Below are 22,159 nucleotides of genomic sequence, written 5' to 3' on the forward strand. Positions count from 1 at the left end.
TGGTAAATGTCTTGAACATTAAGATTGTCTTTCAAGAAACTAGTAAATCCTATTACTTCATGCTCAGTGATTCCATTATAAGGGCTCAACAGAGGGCCACTGGGGCCAGGAATTAGTCTCCTTTCTCAGCTATCAGGCAGCATCTAGCTCCAGCAGTCCAAGATTTAGGCCATTCCTAAACTTACAAAATCTTAACAGTCCTGATGCTTTTTCCCTACCTAGGGAGAGAAAAACTGCCACAGTCTTCACTGATAAAGACAATAAGATTATTTGGCAGTTGAAGAGGAGGACATAACAAAAAGCACAGGCCTCTTGAGAGATGATAGTAGGACAAATTCCTGAACAGATAGCATGGCATAGGAAGGAAGGGAAAAAAGGAAGAAAGGAAGGAAGGAGGGAAGGAAGAAAGGAAGGAAGGAAGGAAGGAAGAAAGGAAGGAAACAAGGGAGAGAGGGAGGGAAAGAGGGAGGAAAGGAAGAAAAAGAGAAACACTGGACTAGAAATCAGAAGACCTGAGTTCTAAATTGTAGATCACTATCTATAATGAAAAGACCTTATCATAAGTTACTTTACCCTTCTGTACCTTAATTACTTTATCTGCCATATGAAAGTTTAGGACCAGATGACCCTGAAAGCCTCTTTAAACTAATGTTCAATAAAGTTCACCAAATATGATGCAATCATATCATCTTTTACCTCCTCATTTAACTGACCACTCATTTGTTTATTTATTTACCAATGTCTTAAAGATTCAAAAGTGAACAAGATACATGCTTCAGCCTCAAGAGACTCAATGCCTCGCGCTGTAAATGAAGTGAGGAGACTGAGGGGCAAGAGGGCGAATGCTGGGTAGAGAAGCAGGGGACAAATATTGAAGGGCCATATAGGTCTGTCAAGAACTGTGAGGTCAGTGGGGGATGCTAAAAGTTTTTTCAGTACAGAATGACATGGTGAGACTTGTGCTCAGATATTCTGTGGAGAACTGATTGGAGAGAGATACACCTGAGCTCCCTGAGTTACTGTAGTCCAGCCAGAAAGGAAAGAAATGGACCCTAGTAAACAGAACCAAAAGGATTTGGTGGGAGGTAAAAGGAAATAAGAGGGAGGTGACACATTTTTTACTGGCCAACAAAACTTGGTGGATAAGGCCAATCACTGAAATACAGACTAAGAACCAGGGTTTGGTAATAGAAGAGGAAGAAGAGATAAGCCAAAGGTCGTGGAGATGTTATGTTCAGTGTGGGGTCTTGAGATTTAAGGTCCTCAAAGAAATATACTAGAAGACATGGGATATTTGCATCTGGATCATCTTCCACAGAATAAAAGAGCAGGAAGTTTACTTTATGAATCATGGAAGATTCTCTCTCCAGTGGTTTTACCTATTTAGAAATTATAGAATCTGTATGCCATCTTTAAAAGCTCTGAATTCTTTTTGCAGGAAAGTGTACGTACACATGTATATTCATGGAATTCGTGGACTCCCAAAGTCCATCCAGAGACCTGTAGAGGTTCAGCAATTCCAAGTTAAGTAAGGATCCCCACCAGTTAAGGGAAGAAGGCAGAAGCTGAAAAGGAAGTAACCCAGTTCCTCCATCTGAGTAGATGAGACAATATAGAAAATGGTTTGAATTGGGGGCACCTGGGTGGCTCAGTGGGTTAAAGCCTCTGCCTTCAGCTCAGGTCATGATCCCAGAGTTCTGGGATCGAGCCCCACATCAGGCTCTCTGCTCAGCGGGGAGCCTGCTTCCCCCTCTCTCTCTGCCTGCTTCTCTGCCTGCTTGTGATCTCTATCTGTCAAATAAATAAATAAAATCTTTAAAAAAAAAAAAAAAAGAAAAAGAAAATGGTTTGAATTGTTTAAATAGTACCAGCAATGGCAGAGAGAAGATATGGCAAAAGACTGGCATAATGGTCACAAACCAGTTTCATCTTCCTGCACATTCAGTTCAGCTAGATTTTCTAAACCACTCAAGTCTATGGGGTGAGCTCTTACCAACTGTATGTGAGAGGAAAGGACATGCACGTCATTTCTGGTCTGAGGCAGTGACAGTGGGGGTGTATTCTCCATGTTTTCTCTGTGGTCCTCTTCTCTGTGGCAATAGAGGCTGTGTGTTGGGCATGACTTAATCAAATGGCAATAGCGGGAGGCCTGGCTTAAGCAGGCCCAATCCCAATGCCCCACCCCCCCACCACATTTGACATATCAAACTGAGATGTGAGTGAGCAAATGCTTTTTGTATTAATCACTGAGATTTTAGGACTTGATATAGAAACTGATGTTAGTTGTTTTATTAATGAAGTAAATACCAATAATAACAATACTCCTTATATGTAAGGTCATAGATTAATAAAAATAATTTTACACTATTTGCTTTAGTTTTCTTTATAGCTCTTATTATTACCTGATACTATTTTAGGTATTTATTTATTTTCCTATTTATAGACCCTCTAACTCAACTAGACCATAATTTCCATGCAGATTAAGAACTCAGTATTGTGCACTGCTATACCCTGTTTCTAGATCAGTGCTCAGCATATAAAAGGTCCTAAATAAATGTTTGTTGAATAAATGAGAGAACATATTATTTCATGTGGTTCTCCTCCAAAGATATTTTTTAAAGGGCACAACTTCTACTTATAACTACATCAACAAAAGTGGTGGTGCTAGAAGGTGAGGGGTTAGGATCTGGCCTAGAGGAATAATTGGGACAGATGCTTTGAGGCAAGTACTGTCATTACAACTTCTCAGGAAGGAGTTAGGAATACCTTGCTTCTCAAATAGTGAAATGTAGTCTTGGGCCAGGAGATGCTAGAAGACAGAGACAAATTCTGATCCCATGTCTTACAGCACCAACTTAACTCAAAGGCAGCAAGTTAAATGTTTTCATATATTATGGAATAGAAACGAATGAATTTTTGGGAAAAAACATGAGTTTTTGGAGAAATTTTATTTACCCTTGTGGTTGGCCTTTTCAGGATGGGCCTAGGTTAAGACATTTTCCCTCCTCTTCCATTAGAATGTCAAGAAACTTTGAAAAATATTGATATAGATGAAAAAACAAGAACAAAAACAAAAACCTGGGTTTGGGAGCAGAAAGACCTTTGTATTCAGCTGTTTAATGTATGGCCTTAGGAAAAAAAATTAATCATTCTAAACCCAAATATTTTTATTTAAAAATGGAGGTAATACCTATCTTGGAAGAGACTTATGAAGAGTAGGTGATGTATAGATAGTACAGGACACTGAGAAGTTATATAACTTCCCCAAGGCCACATAACACGTAAAGGATAGGGCTAGATTTTGAACCCACATCTGTTCTGTCCTTCTCAAAGCCCTTGACTGACACAGATAGCTACTTAGAGTAAGCCTGGGATTGTCTTCATATAGACTGAAAGTTCAAAGATAATTAGAAAAAGTTAAATATTCTGTTGGGTTATTTTTAACTCCTTAGTTTTAAATTTTACATTACTCAAATCAATCTCACCCCATTCCAGATTTTCACAATCTCATGCATAATTTTTTTTTCTAGTGGAAGAATGATATGCAGAATTAGGCATGGCCATTATTCATCTCAGATTTTCTGGGAAAGAAATTTACTTCAAAATTACACACCATTGAAATGTCCTGAAAAAAGCCAGTACTTCTGTATCCAGACGCTACACCAGAAGCAGCACCAAATACTGTATTCAGGAAACATGGTCACCACACGTGTGGATATACAGGAGGACACACCTTGGTGTGTTCGGGTGTACTGGTGGAGACCATGGGATAGAAACATTGCAGAAGCATAGCACCAGAAGTGCCTGACTGTGACCTAGGAAATCCTATGATAGTTAATTACCAGAAATCTGTATTTTTAACAAGTTAAGCCTTGTGGGTGAGTCACATGCACAATGAGTTTGGAACTCCTGATTTAGGAAATAATCCCCTTAAGAAAGAGTCCTACATATCAAAGATGGCCACCATCCATTTTCTATTATAGACATTTGTAACCCAATTGCCCCTGAAGCTTTAGGATTATCACTTAGAGGTACGTATAGAAAGAAACAATTTAGTGATGCAAACCCCTCTGTGGGTATCCTTCTGTGCACAGTGACAGGATCAGTTTAGGAAAATTTTTACTTTCCAAATGGTCCAGAACATTTTCTGTCTCACGTTCTTATCCATCAGTGTTTTTATTAAACCAGACTACTCTGCAAGTGGATGGGACACGCATATCTATTACACAGAGATTTATAGAAAGTAATGTAAGATGGCAACCACCCATCCCTGAAGTAGCAGCTTTCTGTTAGGGAGAATAATGGGCTTTCCTGAGGTCATCTACTATCAGAATCCACTTAACCCAAAGCAACCAAAACCACTATCGACATGATTTTAGTTTAAGAGCCAATGTTCTCACGATGTGTTTTCAATTGACAAAATATCTTACTGTGGGTCATAAGATATATATACAGACTATGCAGTTATACATATTATATAATATATAATACATGTATATATTAGTTTCTAGTATTAGCATCCATCAGAAAGAGTGAATTCAAAATGAACTTGGATGAGGAATAATCAGAAAGTAGAAAACTTTAAATATTTTGTAAATAAACAAAAATGAATGAATATTAAATGAGTCAGGCAAAAATTTATAAATTTCTCAAATGTGGAGACAGGAAGTAGTGTGTCCTAGAAAGTGAGCTGGCCATAAACTTGAAATCTATGCTTTAATATAGTCATACAGATTCCGGGAAAAATAGGCTCCAAAAGAGTAAAACGAATTATGAAGTCACAAAATCCTGGCCAACCCCACTTATCTTTCTAAAAAAGTTCAATATTCTCCTAGTTACAAGCTGCAAAACCTCCATAGAATGACTTTGGGGAAATGCCCAGTGAATATGCGTGCATCACTGAAACGTCCCACCTCCTCCCTCTCAACACTCCCTTATTAATAGTGCCATGCTTTGAGACCCACTTAAAAGTTGAAACATTATTTTCCTCATGGATTACTTTATACATAGGCGTAAAAATTCATTTTCTAGAAGATGGAATGATATTCTTACCCGTTTCACAGCTGGGCCCAGTGAAGCCTTGCGGGCAGGCACACACATTAGCGGCAATACAAGCTCCTCCGTTCCTACAGCCGTCTTTGCAAAATGCTAAAAATAATTCAGATACATGATGTTAGCATTTTAGAAGAAAGTAGTCCAAGTTACTCCAAACCCAGCTTTTCTTTATTCCCTTGGGATGTGGACATCACATTATATATGTTATCATAATTTCAAATTCCTCTAAGACGTTCCATGCAGGTAAGAAACTTCAACCCAATTTATAAAGCAGTACTCTTTTCAACATTAAAGAAATATTTCACCTGTAAAATAAAACACTAAACTTTCTTTTAGCAAAAAACAGTAACTTCACACAACAGGAAGTACATGAGAATTAGAGTTGCATCTCACTGTAACAGTCTAGCTTGAAATGAAAAAACGGAAACTATCCTATACCATCTAAAGACTCGGTAAGGAAATAGAAAATGATTGACTCCTATGAGTCTCTGATCATTCTACACATTGGCCCATGTGCCAGAGATTAGAGAAATGCCCCATCTTTCACAAAGTTCTAAATCAGTCCCTGTGATGAACCGGTCAATGGCAAAAACTGGCTGTAGTGAAAAGAGCCTTGCATTCCTCTGCTGAGGACAGGTCAGGATCCAGAATCAAGGACCGAGGTATTACAAAGTCCACTGTATTAGAGTCGGTTTGTGAGTGAGGGGAATTCGTCTATGGGTAGGAAAAGGAACCAAGATCTGAGGCATTGCAAGGGTGCCCTTTTGAAGTGTTGCCCAATTCAGAGAAGGTGAGAAAAATAAGATGGGTGACCCTGAGCACCCTTAGATGCTTCTGTTTCCACTTTAGCTTGTTCTTTGGTTCTATAAGGCTCTAAAGCCATTCCTTCAGCCTGGCAAGGTCTGTAATGGATGAATTAGATCAGCTTATTCCAGGCATTGGGGTAAAAGCTTTTTCTCTAGTTTTCTGGCATGTGCTTCCTCTCATTAGTTAGGATGTACTTTCTCAGAGTGGTGAAATGGAGACATCTGGGATTCTGGTGCTGAGTTAAAGGAAGGGGGCACAAAGAGGACATTTGGCTTCTTTGGTTGTGGGTCCCAATCTGTCTTCATCCCAGACAAAAAGAGTACCTAGTCACCAAGGATTTGCAAAGAGATTGAGAATGTTAACCTCATAAATAATAAAGGGTCCATCTGCTAAACCATGTGTGTGTCTTCCTTGAAATCCTGTGCAAGGACACAGCACAGGACTCAATGATTCAGATCCTACATCTACACTACTTATCGCTCAGGTTTTGACACTCCCAGCAGGAATACACACATGAACTGGAGAGTCTTTATTCAGGCAACTTAGAGGCTCAACTTCTAGCAGAAATTTTGGATCCATGGAAGTTCTCCTTCCTTCAAAGCTAAGAATTACCTGTCTGCATCTGCCAGAGTTCTTTATGCTATAAGCTTTATTCTTCACATTTAATTAGGAGTCAGAGTGAAAGAGAAATAAGAGTGAGAAGCTGGGCTCCCGAATGAAATCTTAACCCCTCTCCTCTGTCAATTTTCAGTATATCTGGGTGCTTTGAGGTAGTCCTAGGCGTTCAGTTACACTATGAATGGGCTTTAAACATCTGGCTTTTCTCAGGATCTATCTAGTTTCTCTGGCAAAATCTTTTGGGATTTAGACCTCAAAGTGAGTAGGCCTGTTCACATTGCTCTAAATTAAAGATCCGCATAGATTTTTACAAAGCGGAAGAATCCTCTGGCCCATCGCTATCTACCTCCACTGTATTACTGTAGACTAGGTCATAAGACCCTTGCTCATGGGCCATCCCTAGTTATTTCGACCTTCCATATATACAGTGTCATAGCAGATTATAATTTTAGTCAACTCCAGGCTAATGGGCACATGTATTTGAGAAGTGGGTAGTTTTTATACAAATCATAAAAAAATCTATATGGCCTAATAAGGAATATGGATTTTAGCCTATAGGAGTTTGTGGAGTTTCTAAAATAGAAACTCCATGCCCCTTGTGAAGTAGTAGGTAAGCTCAAGCCTACCTGATGAGGCAACAGAGGGCACTGGTGAAAGAGTAAATTAGGGGATGGCAGTTTACTCTAGCTGGAACATCCACCGATGGAAAGGAACATCTGGGCGTCATAGGACTTTTAAAAGAGTTATTGATTGGTCTTAACAAAGCAGCAAAAATGGGAAACCACAACAAGAAGAGACCCCATATTTTCAGTTAAGTAGTACTCAATAGCTCAAAGAGAGGAGAGAAGAAACACTGTCAGACGACCCCCAGTAGAGATATTTCACGGGGGACTTTGGTGGTAGAACAAATGGGCTGACTATACTGTCAAAAAGAAAAAAAAAAAAAAACCAAAAAAAAACACAGCTGTCACATTTGGATTCACACACAAGTATTTGAACCTGGGAGGACACTGGCAACCTGGAAGAAAAGGGAGGATCAGAGAAATGCAGCTACTTCTATAGCTGATGTGATGCTGTTAATTGTATGTACCTGCACGACTGAAGAGCAAGAGTCATGGAAAGAACAGAATGGGCCAACTGGAAGCAGAAGGACTTGGGGTAAAACAATAAAAAGTTGACATTTGAGATTTCGAGGGTGGAACAGTTCTATACGAAAGTGTCCAGGTGTGGGGCGCCTGGGTGGCTCAGTGGGTTAAAGCCTCTGCCTTCAGCTCAGGTCATGATCCCAGGGTCCTGGGATCGAGACCCACATCGGGCTCTCTGCTGAGCAGGGAGCCTGCTTCCCCCTCTCTCTCTGCGTGCCTCTCTGCCTACTTGTGATCTCTGTCAAATAAATAAATAAAATCTTTAAAAAAAAAAGTGTCCAGGTGTGATTATGGGTGTGGTCTGCTGGACAAGAACAGAGATGGAAACAACTGTGGTGGAGGTCAAGGAATGCTACATCAACATCGTTGAACAGTTTGGCCATGTTAACACTGACATAACCCAGGAGGAAGACTGGGAGATGGGAAGTACTCAGAAGGGAGATGACGGTGATGAGAAGAGGGGAGGGAGGTGAAGATGGACTGCATTATCCTTAATGTCCCAGCCATTGGCATTTAGATCTTTTACCTTTGCACGTGGTTCCATTCCCTGTATAGCCTGGCTTGCAAACACAGTTGTGACCTCCAACAGTATTGAAGCATAAAGCATTTTCGTCACAGTTGTGCTGATTTGTGATACACTCATCATGTTCTGGAATGAGAAATACAATTTTGTTACTCAAAGATAGATTTTCAAAGAGATGGCATTTTAAACTGTCCCTGAATCTCGGTTATTGCATGGTATTTCTTTCAAACAGAGATTTCCACAAAGTATACATTAAGGAAGAGCTCATATTTTGAAGCATCGCATACTCCTCTTGAAATACACACATAGTTTATGCAGCCACAAACCTTGAATGCAAAAGGATTTGGACAGAAGGTCCACCGAGAGGAGGAAGGAATGGAAGAAGACAAGAGGCAAGAGTTTGGATCATTCTCAGAAGTGGATCGCTGAGGTGCTGAGCTGCTGTATACAGTCTCTGTGGCTGACATTTGGGGGAGTTACTCTCATGAAATAAATCTGCTACCTAACTCTTCATCGCATAGCATGAAAAGGGTGCTAGGAAAGGATGTGAAATTGTATTGCTTCATGAATCCCGGTCTGCAGGAAAACAGACCTGAAGCTCTGGGAGTTAGTAGGGTGCAGTTGTCAGCCGGACCCACACTTCCAGACATAAAGACAAACACGCTAACTACTGGGGGAGTTATCTGACCTCCGCAGGAAGCTCTCTCCTTCTGCAAATAAAGTGTCAGAGTTCTGTTAAAGAAGACAACTTGCTTTTATGAAATGTGCAAATCCAAACTTTAAAAAACACAATCAATGTGATACTTCCTTTCACTGTGGGCAACTTGACACTTTAGAAAGCACTGAATCATCTGACTGTCCCAGCACCCTGTGAGAGAGGCAGAACCAATATCATTATAACCATTTAAAAAATGAGTCAATAGTGGCTCAGAGTGCTTAAGTCGCCTGTCCAAGTTCACAGGAGCATTAGGTAACATCAGAATTCTAGCTCCGTGTTCAGCAAAAATGTAAATATGTGGAATAAATACAGTGAATATGAGAAAGGAAACAGATCTGACATCAAAATCAAGATGAGTAGGAAATGAAACATGAGTGAGGAAATGTATACAAACTAGTTCAGCAAAATCACTTAGTCTCTTACATAAACACTACTTAGGCCTAAAATTAAAAATATATTTTAATACACTTAAATTAATTGAGCTATTAATTCGCTAGGCTATAAATCATCAAAGCAGAAAGAAATACTTGCTTTTCATTTTCGAACTCACTATATTCTAGACAATATATGCATTACCCCAGACAATACATTTTAATAATAATATATTTATAACTTGAAAAAAAATTGCTTCGGGCATGTCAAGATTAGACTAAAATCACTTATTTCAATGCAAAAATGCAAAAATACAATGCTATATTTTTTTCAAGTAAAGATTAACATTTTATGCCCTGTGTTATATATAAGTGCAAAGTTATAATAGTTTGAACTATAGCCCTGTAATAAAATTCTTAGATATTATTCCCAATAGTCTTTCAGAGGAAAGAGAGCTCTCAATCATTAAGGTTTTAGAATTGCACAAATAGGTATCTTATTCTCCAAATCCCTGGCTGAATATCCCCAAATTGTAGAAAATTCTACCTTTATTATCTAGTATCAGAAACTTTCATAGTTTTTTTTTTTTTTTTAAATAAATTCATGCCCATCGACGATAGCTTCGAAAGTACCTGGATTGTAGACAGGTCTCCGGACAGGGGCTACCTTTGGACCACTACCAAATTTCAGAGGGCCAGGAATGGGCAGTCTACCTACCTCTGCGTCCGGCTGCCTGAAGCAAAATAAATCTAGACTCTGAAGTTTGCACCTGCTGCCAATTTTCTTCCCAGTGCAATTCAAACTGCTGCAGTTAATCTATAAATCTCTATATGGACAGCCGTTGGCTCTTTAAAGACAGCTGCTGATTGATTTGATGCTGTTTTCATCCCTGCCTTGGTTGTCTTCTTAATTAGATGGAACTCACTGGGTAGAGGAGGGGCCTAACAGGAGGCAGCTTAGCCCCCGGTATGATGATTCCCACACACTTTAATTAATTACACAACCTGGGATCTGGTTACCCCTGTTGTCATTTACTTTCGAGGTCACTGAAATGAGTAAGCATGCTCCCGAGCAATTCGAGGCTAAAGAAAGTTTTCAGGTTTTGAAATACACCCGCACACACCTTACTGCTCCCTGTGCCTGGGGTGCCTGCTCCGGGTACTCTCCTGGCAAACCCTTACCACTTCTAAAGATCACACTGAAAAGTCTTGTTTTATGTGCAAATACCTTTATTGCCCCCTCCTGCAGAGTTAGGGACTGCTGGCTCTTTTCCCTACCACCATATATAAGGCTCTGTTATTGTATTTTATTAGAAATGTCTATTTCACCTTGATTCTCCATCTTCGTGCCCTATGAGGAACCATTAACTTTTGGACAAGAATTGTGTATTTTTTTTAAAAAGATTTTATTTATTTATTTGACAGAGAGAGAGAAGACAGAGATCACAAGTAGGCAGAGAGGCAGACAGAGAGAAAGGGGGAAGCAGGCTCCCTGCTGAGCAGAGAGCCCGATGCGGGGCTCGATCCCAGGACCCTGAGATCATGGAACCCTAACCCACTGAACCACCCAGGCACCCCAAGAATTTTGTATTTTTATTTGTATTTTATTTCAGCATTCAAAGAATGTTTCTTAAATAAATAATTAAAAGAATAAATGACCAAAGGAAGAAAACTACAGGATACTTCCTTTGCTGTTACAACTCAAACCAATCCTAATTCGTTTAGTTGTAGACAAGATGCCAAATAGAAGGCTACTGAAAATGTTTTTCTAAACTAATTTTACTGTGGTGGTATTTTGTTTGGGGTATTTAAAAAATTAATTAAGGTAGCAAGACATACCTCGAAAACAGAAAATATTAATTCCTTTACATTCTCACTTTAAAATTTTTCACACTACTTAAAAGTTGGTTATACTTAAAACCATTGACTAACAGTAAACTGTGACCTGAGGAAGTCTTTAAAAATGCCTATGTCTCAAGGTGCCTGGGTGGCTCAGTGGGTTAAGTGTCTGCTCAGTGGGTTAAGCTCAGGTCCTGATCTCAAGGTCCTGGGATCGAGTCCCATGTCAGGTTCCCTGCTCACTGGAGAGTCTGTTTCTCCCTCTGCAGCCCACCCTACCCTGCACAGCTTGTGCTCTGTCTGTCTCTCTCAAATAAATAAATAAAATCTTTTTAAAAAAATGAATTAACTTTAATTTGATAGCCCTCCACAAAACAGAATATGAATGAGGCAAGGAGCAAATATTCTATTCTATAAGGTCATCTCAATAAATAGATAATTATTGCTGCTCTATGTTCAGTTTTGGTCAAATGTCAACTTCTTAGCCTTTCCCTGACTCACATATCCCTAAGGACTCCACCAGCAACCCACCAGTCAGCCTCTCCTTTTTTAATACTCCCTCTAACATTTGTAACATACAATAAGTTAAATTAAATAAAATAAGGAGGGAAATATTAAGATAAGATTAAATCAATATTATGTTGCAGTGTTTGAGAAGAGCATGGCAGGATGCAGTAGTAAATGAATTTCAACTGTTATTTCATATATACTGAAAAGCAGACATTTCAGATCTGATGTTCACAATATCCAGTTCCTAAGACTCAATGCTATTTTCACATTCTCAGTTAAAATTTTCATTGTTCATGTGACATGACAGTCCAGATAAAAGCTGAGATTGTAACCAAATATGCCTCTCTCTAAATGTTCTTCATTAAAAAGAATTGCATATGGTTATTTTAATCAAAACTGATCACATGTTGTATCTATAAATTTTAAATTTAAATAAAATGGAAAAAATAAACATGCAGGAAGAAAACATCACTCAACAGTACTAAACAAAAGTAATATAGTTGTCAATCATCACAATACATTATATGTAGACTCAATCATCTTATAGTGCTAGCTGGCAAAGATCTGTCCTTTGTGCCATAATTTGCTACGCATCTTTACGTACTCTGTAAAACTGATTTCATACTAGTGACAAGGGTCAATACATTCAAATTCCTCTACAGAAAAAAAAAGTGATAATATATATACTTGGATTTATCTAAATGCAAATGTCACAAAGAACAATAATACTTCAGTTTCACTGATGAACTCCTAACCTGAGTAGCTTAATGTCTCTAAAATCAGTTTAAGACTCTATACCTAACAGGTCATTGGTCATAGTTACATACAGTTGAACTTAAATTGAGCTTGAAATTTGGTATTCATATTGAGCTGTTTCCAGAATGAAGGTTCTATCTAGAGACAAAACGGCCACATTAAAATTCACATAGCTTTTCTTACTATGATTTCAACACAGACATACAACACACATAGCAAATGTTCTATCAAGAATTTCACTGATACAAAATGTAAATACTACAGAAAATAGGAGTGAAAAATAATTTAAATATATCTACACTTCAGTTCAATTACATACAATTTTCTTCAAGGTCTACTGTGTATTCGAATTTTCTTGGGATTAAAAATGTGATTATAAAAGTTGTGATTATAAATGGTAGCTCCCTCAAAAAGCTTACAGTTTAGTTGGGGAGATAAGACAAAAACACAAATGCCTTTAAAACGTGGCTTTGTAATGAGAAATAATGAAGTAAAGAAGAAACCTCTGTTTACAGAGAGCTGTAGAGATCAAAAGGGGGAGAAATAATTTCTGTTGGGTCAGATAGGAATTCAAGAATGACTTCATGGAGAATGGAGCATTTGATGTGGACACTGTTACATGTGTTGGGAAAGTACAGGTTCCAAAATGAAACAGCATTCATGTACTTTTGCTTCTTTTTTTTCTTTTTGGAATCTTGACTGAGTCTCTTATAGACATGTGAATGACCCCGAATGATTTGTAATAACCGTAGCTGTAATCAGTGTTTACTACTTACTGCATGCTTTATAATACACACGATCTCATTTAATTCTCATATTAATTGGGAAATATTATCATTATTTGCAAAAAAAAAAATTAAACTAGGCTTGGAGAGAGGTCAAGTAGCTTGCCTGAGATCACACAGCTAGTGAGCAGTAGAGCTGTGAATCACATCTGACTCCAAAACCTAGGTTATTGATTGCAGGCAGTCGATTTGTCTGACATATTTAATGTTTGTTTTTCCCCCAATCTATTTTTTTAATCCCAGTGTTTTTCTTCGTAATTGCCCAAAGGTTTTGGGTTTTAATGCTTACAGTCATTTAATGTCTTCTTGTCATATGTGGAGTCCTCCATTGTTTCACAATTAGGAAGTTCCCTCTCTTTTGTATTATCTAGTGTTCTTTTTTAAGATTTTTTAAATGTATTTGACACAGAGAGAGCACAAGCAAGGGGAGCAGCAGAAGGAGTAGGAGAAGCAGCATTCCCACTGAGCAGGGTGAGCAGGGAGCTGGATGTGGAACTCGATCTCAAAACCCTGAGATCATGACCTAAGCTGAAGGCAGATGCTTAACCGACTGAGCCACCCAAGGCGCCCCTATTATCTAGTATTCTTAGGACTTTAGGCGCACAATTAAAAGCACTGAAGTACTTTCTGTTCATACTAAAATCTATATTTTCACAAGACTGAGAGTTTTTAAAAGAAAAAGAAGATACCAATACAGTCAAATACAAATGTTTGTAAAACAAAGTGACCAGCTCAGAGAACTTAGACTCAAGCACCCATTCCCCCAACTGAAAAATCTCTGGAAGATCAACATTAATGCAGTTTGCAAACAGACACCTCCAGTATCTAAGGGTCCTCTCTTCTGACACCTGGCCAGGTCCTGATAACAAAGCCCACCGCTTCTGGTTAATTCTGCTCCACAACCCCCAGCGGTACACTAGATTCTCTGCCGCCTTTCTACTCTAGGTTCTGCTCTTCAGGTAACAGGTTATAATATACCTTCACTATCCTCGGAGAATCTTTCTTTTCCTCTGAGGGATTTCTTTTCAGTCACAATAATTATATTGTCTATGCTGCATCTTCTACTCTCCTGCCCAAATCCAGAAATGTTGGGAAAACAGCAGCTATCATTAACATATAGGTGTAAGTGCCACAAAGAAAGCTTCTTCACTTTCCCTGCCCCAAGTGTCTACTGGAATATAAATTTACAACGAGTAAATTCTCTCTTTGAATGTGGCCGGATATGGCTGTAAATGTAGTGACAACCTACCTCAGGTCTTAACTATTATCTGCTTATTAGAATCCTGGAAGAAGTTCCCTCAGGCTTAAGCCTGAATAAATCTTGGAACTAGAAAGCCGGCAGAAGTGTAAATTATTCTTGAGGAGCTGTTAAATAAAACTATCAAACTATTTGTTTAGAAGGATGATTTATCTCAAAAATGTAGAACCGCTTAGTCATTTTCCTCTTATATTTCTGGAGATTGGATTGCTGGCCGTAAGATATCAATAAGGTTGTGGAAACTCACCCATGAGTTTCATTCATACCTATTCCCACCAAAGTAAGTATATAGTTACCCATACCAGCTGGTGAAGGACATCAGAACAAGATAGGCCATGGGTCTGCAATACTGAGATCTCTTACTTTACTCTGAAAAGAATGGCAAGGGGCACCTAGGTGGCTCAGTCACTTAAGCGTCTGCCTCCGGCTCAGGTCATGATCCCAGGGTCCTGGGATCCAGCCCCGCATCGGGATCCCTGCTCAGTGGGAAGACTGCTTCTCCCTCTCCCTCTGCTCCTGCTTTCTGTCTCTCAAATATATAAATAATTCTTAAAAAAAAAAAAAAAAAGAATGGCAACACTGTCCGTCCTCAGATGAAACAAGCCATTTCTATTTATCCAACTAAACAACTCTTTGGGCTCGTCCAGAGCTCCTTACTACAGTCACACAATAATTATTCTATGGAGAGTTTTCAAGATGAGCACAAACTGAATTTCGAGAATGTTCTGTATTACAATTCAACAAGTGGTAGAGGGTCTGGGGGGTCTATCAAAAAGTACTGGAACTCCTTTGTTTCCTCACCCTCCTTCCTTGCCCTCGATGTTTAGAGGTCTGGTTTATGAAGACATTGTGTCCACTGTCACCAGCAATACATAACCCTGCAATCAAAACATGCATGTCCTGATGACTACTGACTCTCGGGGCATTGTTACAATTCACTGAATGGTTTAAAATGTCCTCCATCAACTGTTCTGTACTAGGACCATAACTAAACATAAAGGACAAAGGAGGAAAAAATGAGAAAATTATGTACTATTTTAACGAGCAATAGCAGGGAGGCAGTGCGATACATACGTTTTCTAGACAGGCTTGATTTTTTTTTTTTTTTTAAGATTTTATTTATTTGAGGGGGTGCCTGGATGGCTCAGAGGGTTGGGCCTCTGCCTTTGGCTCAGGTCATGATCTCAGCGTCCTGGGATCGAGTCCCGCATCGGGCTCTCTCTGCTTGGCGGGGAGCCTGCTTCCTCTACTCTCTCTCTGCCTGCCTCTCTGCCTACTTGTGATCTCTCTCTGTCAAATAAAAAAAATAAATAAATAAAAAAAAAAGATTTTATTTATTTGAGAGAGAGAGAGTGGGAGCGAGCGTTCATGAGCCAGAGTGGGGGCAGAGGAAGAAGGAGAGGGAGAAGCAGACTCCTTACTCTGTGTGGAGTCCTACTCCAGGCGGATCCCAGGACCCAGAGATCATGACCTGAGCCAAAGTCTGATGCTTGACCGACAGAGGTACCCAGGAGCCCCTACACATACAAGCTTGATTTTTATGCCATTTTCTCCTAGTTCTCATTGAACTACTTGAGAAAGTAAGCCAGTCTTTCTAAGTTTAAAATGAAGAGATTAAGACCTAGATTAGAAAACTATTGTAAAGGGTAAACTTCCGTGATGGATGTAAAGACCCTGGTAAATAATAGTCACTTGGTAAATATCAGTTACTTCCTCATCTTATTATCTACTTCAGTGGGAAAGTTTCTTTTGCCTTTATTAGCTAAATAATGTCCTTTCTTTTCTATTTCAATTCTGTGAGAAAATGTAGATGTCTCACACAGCTTTCTCTTTTCATAATCGTTTCTGAAATCAAATGCATTTGGGACATTTGATTTCTAAAATGTACTACTCTCAATGGTTACATCAAGGGAGAAAAAAATGCCTGCTATCATACTTACCAAAAGCTATTCATTTTGTTTCTTACGATTACCTTATTCACTTTACATTACTGAGAAAAATCTACCACAATGTCATTTTAACAGAAACCTAATTTTAACACTATTAAAGGGACTACAAGAAATTATACTTTAACCCTATTCAATGCCCACATTGGCAGCAAACCCACTAAAACGCATTTTTAACAGCCAAGTATTTTGTATTCACTGCTCAAGTTTCCCGTTCACTGACCACACCAATTCAATACTGACTTCTTGTTATTCTTCATTTTGTTTGGCAACTAGGAATTTGTTCAGACTACTTTCCTCTGACATGCTTGGTTTATTTTCTTCTAGTCCTTTCACTGGTTTGCTCAGTCTCTCTTCCTCAGCCTTATTTGATCAAGCATCTTAACAACCAAAGCACACTCAAATTTCCCTTCTATTTTTATAGAATTTTGCAAGGTAATCCAAATTCTGATTTTACAGGAAAAAACCTGCTTTGCTTTTTCTGGCGTTTCATGAAATACTCTTTATCCAAACACATTGTAGGGCAACAAAATTCTTGTAACTGTCAGCAGCTGATTTGTGTTCTTTCTTTCCACACATTTATGAAGCTTCTCTACGTGATTCACATGCTCTGGAGAACACAAAGAGGCATGAACTGGGATTCGTGACCTCAAGAAACTTTTGATTTATCACGGGATTGGTGATATGAATAGAAGACTATGATATATTCTCTAAAGCGTTTAGCGCTTTAAGAGAGAAAACAATAGTAAGGGTAACAATAATGACGTTAGCTAATATTAGGCACTTACTAGATGTTATCAAGCCCAGTACTAAGTATTTTATACGCATTATCCCCTTCAGTCTTCACAGAAGTCTTTCCTGGGAGGCACTATTATTATTCCTTCTCTACAAATGGGAATACAGAGCTTTCTTAGAGAAAATACGTATCTTGCCCAACATCATGGAGCTAGGAAGTGACAAGGCCAGGATTTGCCTTCCATGTTTTAAAAAGCTACAACCTTTATAAATAATGATCTTGTGGGGCTTAAAGAGGGAGAGGTGAGGATTGACTGAGAGGTCTAGGAAAGTTTTATGTAGGCAGTAGGCCAAACAGGAGAGTCTTGAAAGATGGGAGGGGTTTTAAGAGGAAAAGGGGAAAGATGGGGAAAAGCATTCTGCATGGAGAGAACACGGGTGCAACAGGTAAAGGCATATGGATCACGGCAGATCCTATAGTGGCGGAGCCAGCACAGGTGATGACCGAAAGGGTACAGGGAGCCATCAGTGTGGATAGGGTCAGGAATGAGACATGACTTCATCTGGCAAGCAATACAAGGCCACTTCAGCTGGACAGTGAAAGGTGGTATGGTAAAATGGGCGTTGACTTGGAGGGAAAGGAACAGCCGTGTGTGGAGGAGGAGGGACTCGGTCTCCTTAACTAAGTAGGTGTCCTATGGTAGCAAGCCAACATTGTCAGTCCTTTCTTTCTTTTGATTCTTCTTCTTTTGAGTCCGAATTGGATTATCCCTGGGAGTTGAGACAGGAGTCTGCACAACGCTGAGCAGGAGGAGGCGACTGGGTGCAAAACAAATAAAACAGAGCTCATCCCCTGGCCAGCGCCCAGCTGAGCAATGTACGCATGCGGCCTATGGAAGTCCTACAGGAAAAATAATTGGGAAACGGGTGCCAGATCATAAGGTTCACGATTCTTTTGGGCAGGAATCTTGTTTTACTCATTTTCTTCATCCCCATCCCTACGCTTTTGTGGAATGAAACTGTGTTGAGGAGCGGGCCTGAAGAAGAATGGAGAAAACGATGGTGGAAGAGGAGTAAATTTCGACATAGAACTGATGGGTGAACCACAGCAAATCAGTTTTTGAACCAAGAACAAGACATTGAAAATAACACAAATTTCAAATCTGGGTGACTGGGAGTGAGAGAGTGGTGAGATGAGTAGAGAAGAGGGTTTCTTACTTTTAGGAACTTCGTTATTCTTGCTCTTATTTTGGTCTGGTTTGGTTTGGGTAAGAAAAAAATAGAAGTCAAAATATAAAAGCAAACTCGTATTAGGAAATTGAATTTACTCTATCAGTGCTGACAATAAACTGAATAAATACTCCCCACCCCAAAACTGTCAGATAAACACCTAGATAGCAAACCTTGGATCTAATATGTCAATGACCCCTGACATCCCCACAATGATGGGCACAAATTGGTCTCCAATGAATATTTGTTAAAGACTGAATCAATAACTGTAAAGTGTATCTCAATCAAACATGCAAAACATTTAGAGATTTGCTAATGCACAATATTCAAGATACTCCATAGTGACAGTTTGCACATCTGCTTTCTCTTCTACGGCCCTTAGCAGGTATGCTGCTCTCTCTTCAAATGCCTGCCCCATCCTTAGTTCTTCATTCATGGCATATAACAATAATAACAATAACTTCACAGAAGACTACCAGGTCATCAGGAAGGAACATTCTCAGATTTCCCACCCACAGATGAATCTATAGCTCAATCCACCCTGAAGACTTTCTTCTTCCCGAACCAGGAACCTGGCGGTCACCACAGACTTCTCTTCCCCTCCTGTCACCCACTACATCCAGGGACCAATTCTTTAGGATTCTACTTCCTTGGCTGTTCTCCTTTCCAAACGCCTTGCCCCTCTCGCCATCCCCCTGCTTTTCAGTTGCCCAAATTTGGGCACGAAATATTTCCTTTTCCTTTGGAATATTGCAATAGCTTCATGATGACAATACTGCCTCCTGTTTTGTCCATCTGCAAACCATTATCACAATGATTTTTCAAATAAAATGTTATCTTCTCTATCTCTCTCTTCCCCGTTCTCTGTTCTCTTTTGATTTTTTCAGAGCTATACCATTGTTCTTACTAGCCTTCAAGGCACAGTCTACTCATCAAGACTTCCATTATGACACATTGCTTCACCAAAGGGCACTACGTAAAACTCCCCCATTGCATCATTTTAAAATATCATTTATTGAGTCTCTACTAAAGGCCAAGTATCACGCCAGCCAATTGCTGTATATTTCAAGTGTCCCTGCTTTTTGCCCAGAAAGCCCTTCCTCATTTTCTTTGTCTAACTCTCCTACTCATCTCCCACTCCAGCCAAACAATGCCTCTTTCTTAGAAAACTTTCCTTAAAACTTAGATGAGCCTCATAGCGCTTGTGCTCAATTCCCTTATAACATCTGAAAGCTAAAATATATGATATTTAAGAGTTTGGACTTTGGAGTCAGGTTGCCTCTGATCAATCCTGGCTCTGCCTTTTACTTGCTGTCACATCTTGGGCAAATCATTTAATTTCTCCAAATCAGTTTCCTCCTGTTAAATGGGCCTAAAAATGATTTACAAGTAAAATCACCAGCAGGATCTGGGACAGTACTCAGTAATCAAACCAGTATTTCTGTAGTGAACGTATTACTATTCATTTCACGTTGGATAAACAAAGATGAGAAATAGCATCCCACCAGATTAAATTTTGCTTCCAAATGAATTTTAAAAATAAACATTCAACTTCTAGATCTGTCTGGTTTTTGGAGTTCAGAACTGTACATAAGGGATTGTCGCACTACATGTTCTTCATGGAGTTGCAAGGACTAACTGAGGTGATGCAGGCAAAGCACTTAGAATGATGTTTCATGAGTTATCAGATGAGGCCTTATCACAGGGTCGGGGATTGCTCATGCTCTCGCCCATCCTCTCTTAGTCAGTATATTCCTTGAGTCAGAGAATTTTTATTAGAGACCTTTGAATCCTCAGTTCTTGCCATAACATCTGACACATTTTGGGCACTTGCTAAAAGTACATGAGTGAATAATAGGCTTTAATCTACAGAAACAAAACAAAACAAAACAAAACAAAACAAAACAAAAAAACCAACTTTTTCAGTTTCTCAGAGTATTTCACATGCAGTATTTTACATTTTACATAGTATCCACCCCAAGTCCGTGTACCCCAAGTCAGTGGGTTAAGCCTCTGGGATTTATCATTTAGAGCAGTACCTATGCAAGGCTTAAGACACCATGATACTTAACTTCACCAAAAAAAAAAGTTCAAGCTTGTTGCTCCTATGTTCTCATGTCAGTGCTCCCCCTAAATTTGGTAAGAGGCATGTTCTTCCATTTATTTAGATTTATTGGAAGGAAAGGAAAGGTGTTCATTAAGCTAGTGAAAACTTTTGCTGGAAAAAAAAAAAATGATCCCCACCTAATACCATGTGATCTATTCTTTCACTGAAAGCTCTTAAGGCCTGCTCTGTTTTAATACCCACAAGAAGCTCCAATAAGATTAAAGAGTATATTTAACAAACTATACCAGAACATGTGTCTCAAAACAACATACCATATAAAAAAGGAATTTTTAAAATATAAAATTAATGGGGTGCCTGGATGGCTCAGTTGGTTAAGCAAAGACTTTTGATTTTAGCTCAGGTCATGGTCTCAGGATTGTGAGATCGAACCCCATGTTGGGCTCCATCTTGGGCGTGAAGTCTGCTGAAGATTCTCTCTCTCGCCCTCTCCCATGCCCCATTCCCCTCTTTTTCTCTCTAAAAATATAAAATAAATAAATAATAAAATAAAATATAAAATTATCTAGGAAAAACAACCATAGTATTTCAACCTAGACAGCCTTCCCACTGCAGTTTCAGATGATCTTAGAAGATTTCCACAGTTGAATCAGACACTGTATTCTGACCATTCATCTTACAGAAAATAAAATGATTCCTCAATTTTAAAGTGTTGGGACTATGGGACAAAGAAAATCCATCAACCTTTTCACTCTGTGGCTTAACTTTTAAAATGAACTTCATTACAAAAATCTATCTCTTAGAGCAAGTTATTTGAGTCTCTACCACAGCAAAATACAAGACAGGAGACTGTTTTCTAGTTGGAACAATTATATATATTGTTTTTCTGTAACCTTGATAAAACATAAGATATGGATATCTTCTGTGAACTTCTGTTTCAAGCTTCTGTGTGTACTGTGTACAGTGCATTTAATTATCTTTGACATTTTAGAGCTAATACCTTTTAATATTTCTAATTGCAATAATGCTTACTGATACTACAAATGTGTCAAGTTCTGTGCTTAGAATTGTGATTGTTATAAGATAAATAAGGCAGAATCCTCTTCCTGAAGATATTTATAGATGTTGTTTCCTCATAAAAAATAATATACAGGGCACCTGGGTGGTTCAGTGGGTTAAGCCTCTGCCTTTAGCTCAGGTCATGATCTCAGGGTCCTGGGATCGAGCCCCGCATTGGGCTCTCTGCTCAGCAGGGAGCCTGATTCTCCCTCTCTCTCTGCCTGCCTCTCTGCCTACTTGTGAGTTCTCTGTCAAATAAACAAAATCTTTAAAAAAATATGCATAAATGTATCTCTTTATGTGTGTGCATATAGATATGTGTGCATGAATATATCATATAAGAGTATTGTGTGTTTGTGTGTGCATATATATGTACATGTATGTATGTACCTCATTTCTCTGCACTGGCAACGTACAGATGTTAGGTAGCAAGATGAGGACTCATTTACACCTGTGTTTTGTTTAGTTCTTGAGAGACAGGAACCAATTTAGGAGTATAGCAAAATCTTTTTTCTGTCATTTAGAAAGCCGCCTTTTCTAAGATCCAAAGGATTTTCTCTTCTGGCAATAAGGTTAGAGTGCCTCTTCTCTTTATGTTATATTCTTTTCAAGAATTTGAAATGGCTTTTACTCTAAACCTCATTCTGAATCACTCACTTTTCCTTGATGAGTTTCCTTCAAATGCAGTGATTCTTTTCTCTCTGTTTCTCACCAAGGGGGCTCTTGCCCCAGGAATCAC

General features: G+C 39.0%; 1 protein-coding gene across 4 annotated transcripts in view; it reads right to left on the minus strand.

Moving 5' to 3' along the window:
- Window positions 1-22,159, minus strand: part of NELL2 (neural EGFL like 2) — a 400,524-nt gene that overhangs the window by 94,918 nt on the left and 283,447 nt on the right. For all 4 annotated transcript variants that reach the window (XM_080811935.1, XM_080811936.1, XM_080811937.1 and 1 more), the window contains exons 15-16: window positions 8,152-8,274; window positions 5,053-5,148 (exon numbers count right to left, since the gene is read on the minus strand). In XM_080811935.1, coding sequence (XP_080668061.1) covers window positions 5,053-5,148; window positions 8,152-8,274 — 219 coding nt within the window. The remainder of the gene's footprint in view (window positions 1-5,052; window positions 5,149-8,151; window positions 8,275-22,159) is intronic.

This window comes from Martes martes, assembly GCF_963455335.1.
Source record: "Martes martes genome assembly, chromosome: 8".
Taxonomy (NCBI): domain Eukaryota; kingdom Metazoa; phylum Chordata; class Mammalia; order Carnivora; family Mustelidae; genus Martes; species Martes martes.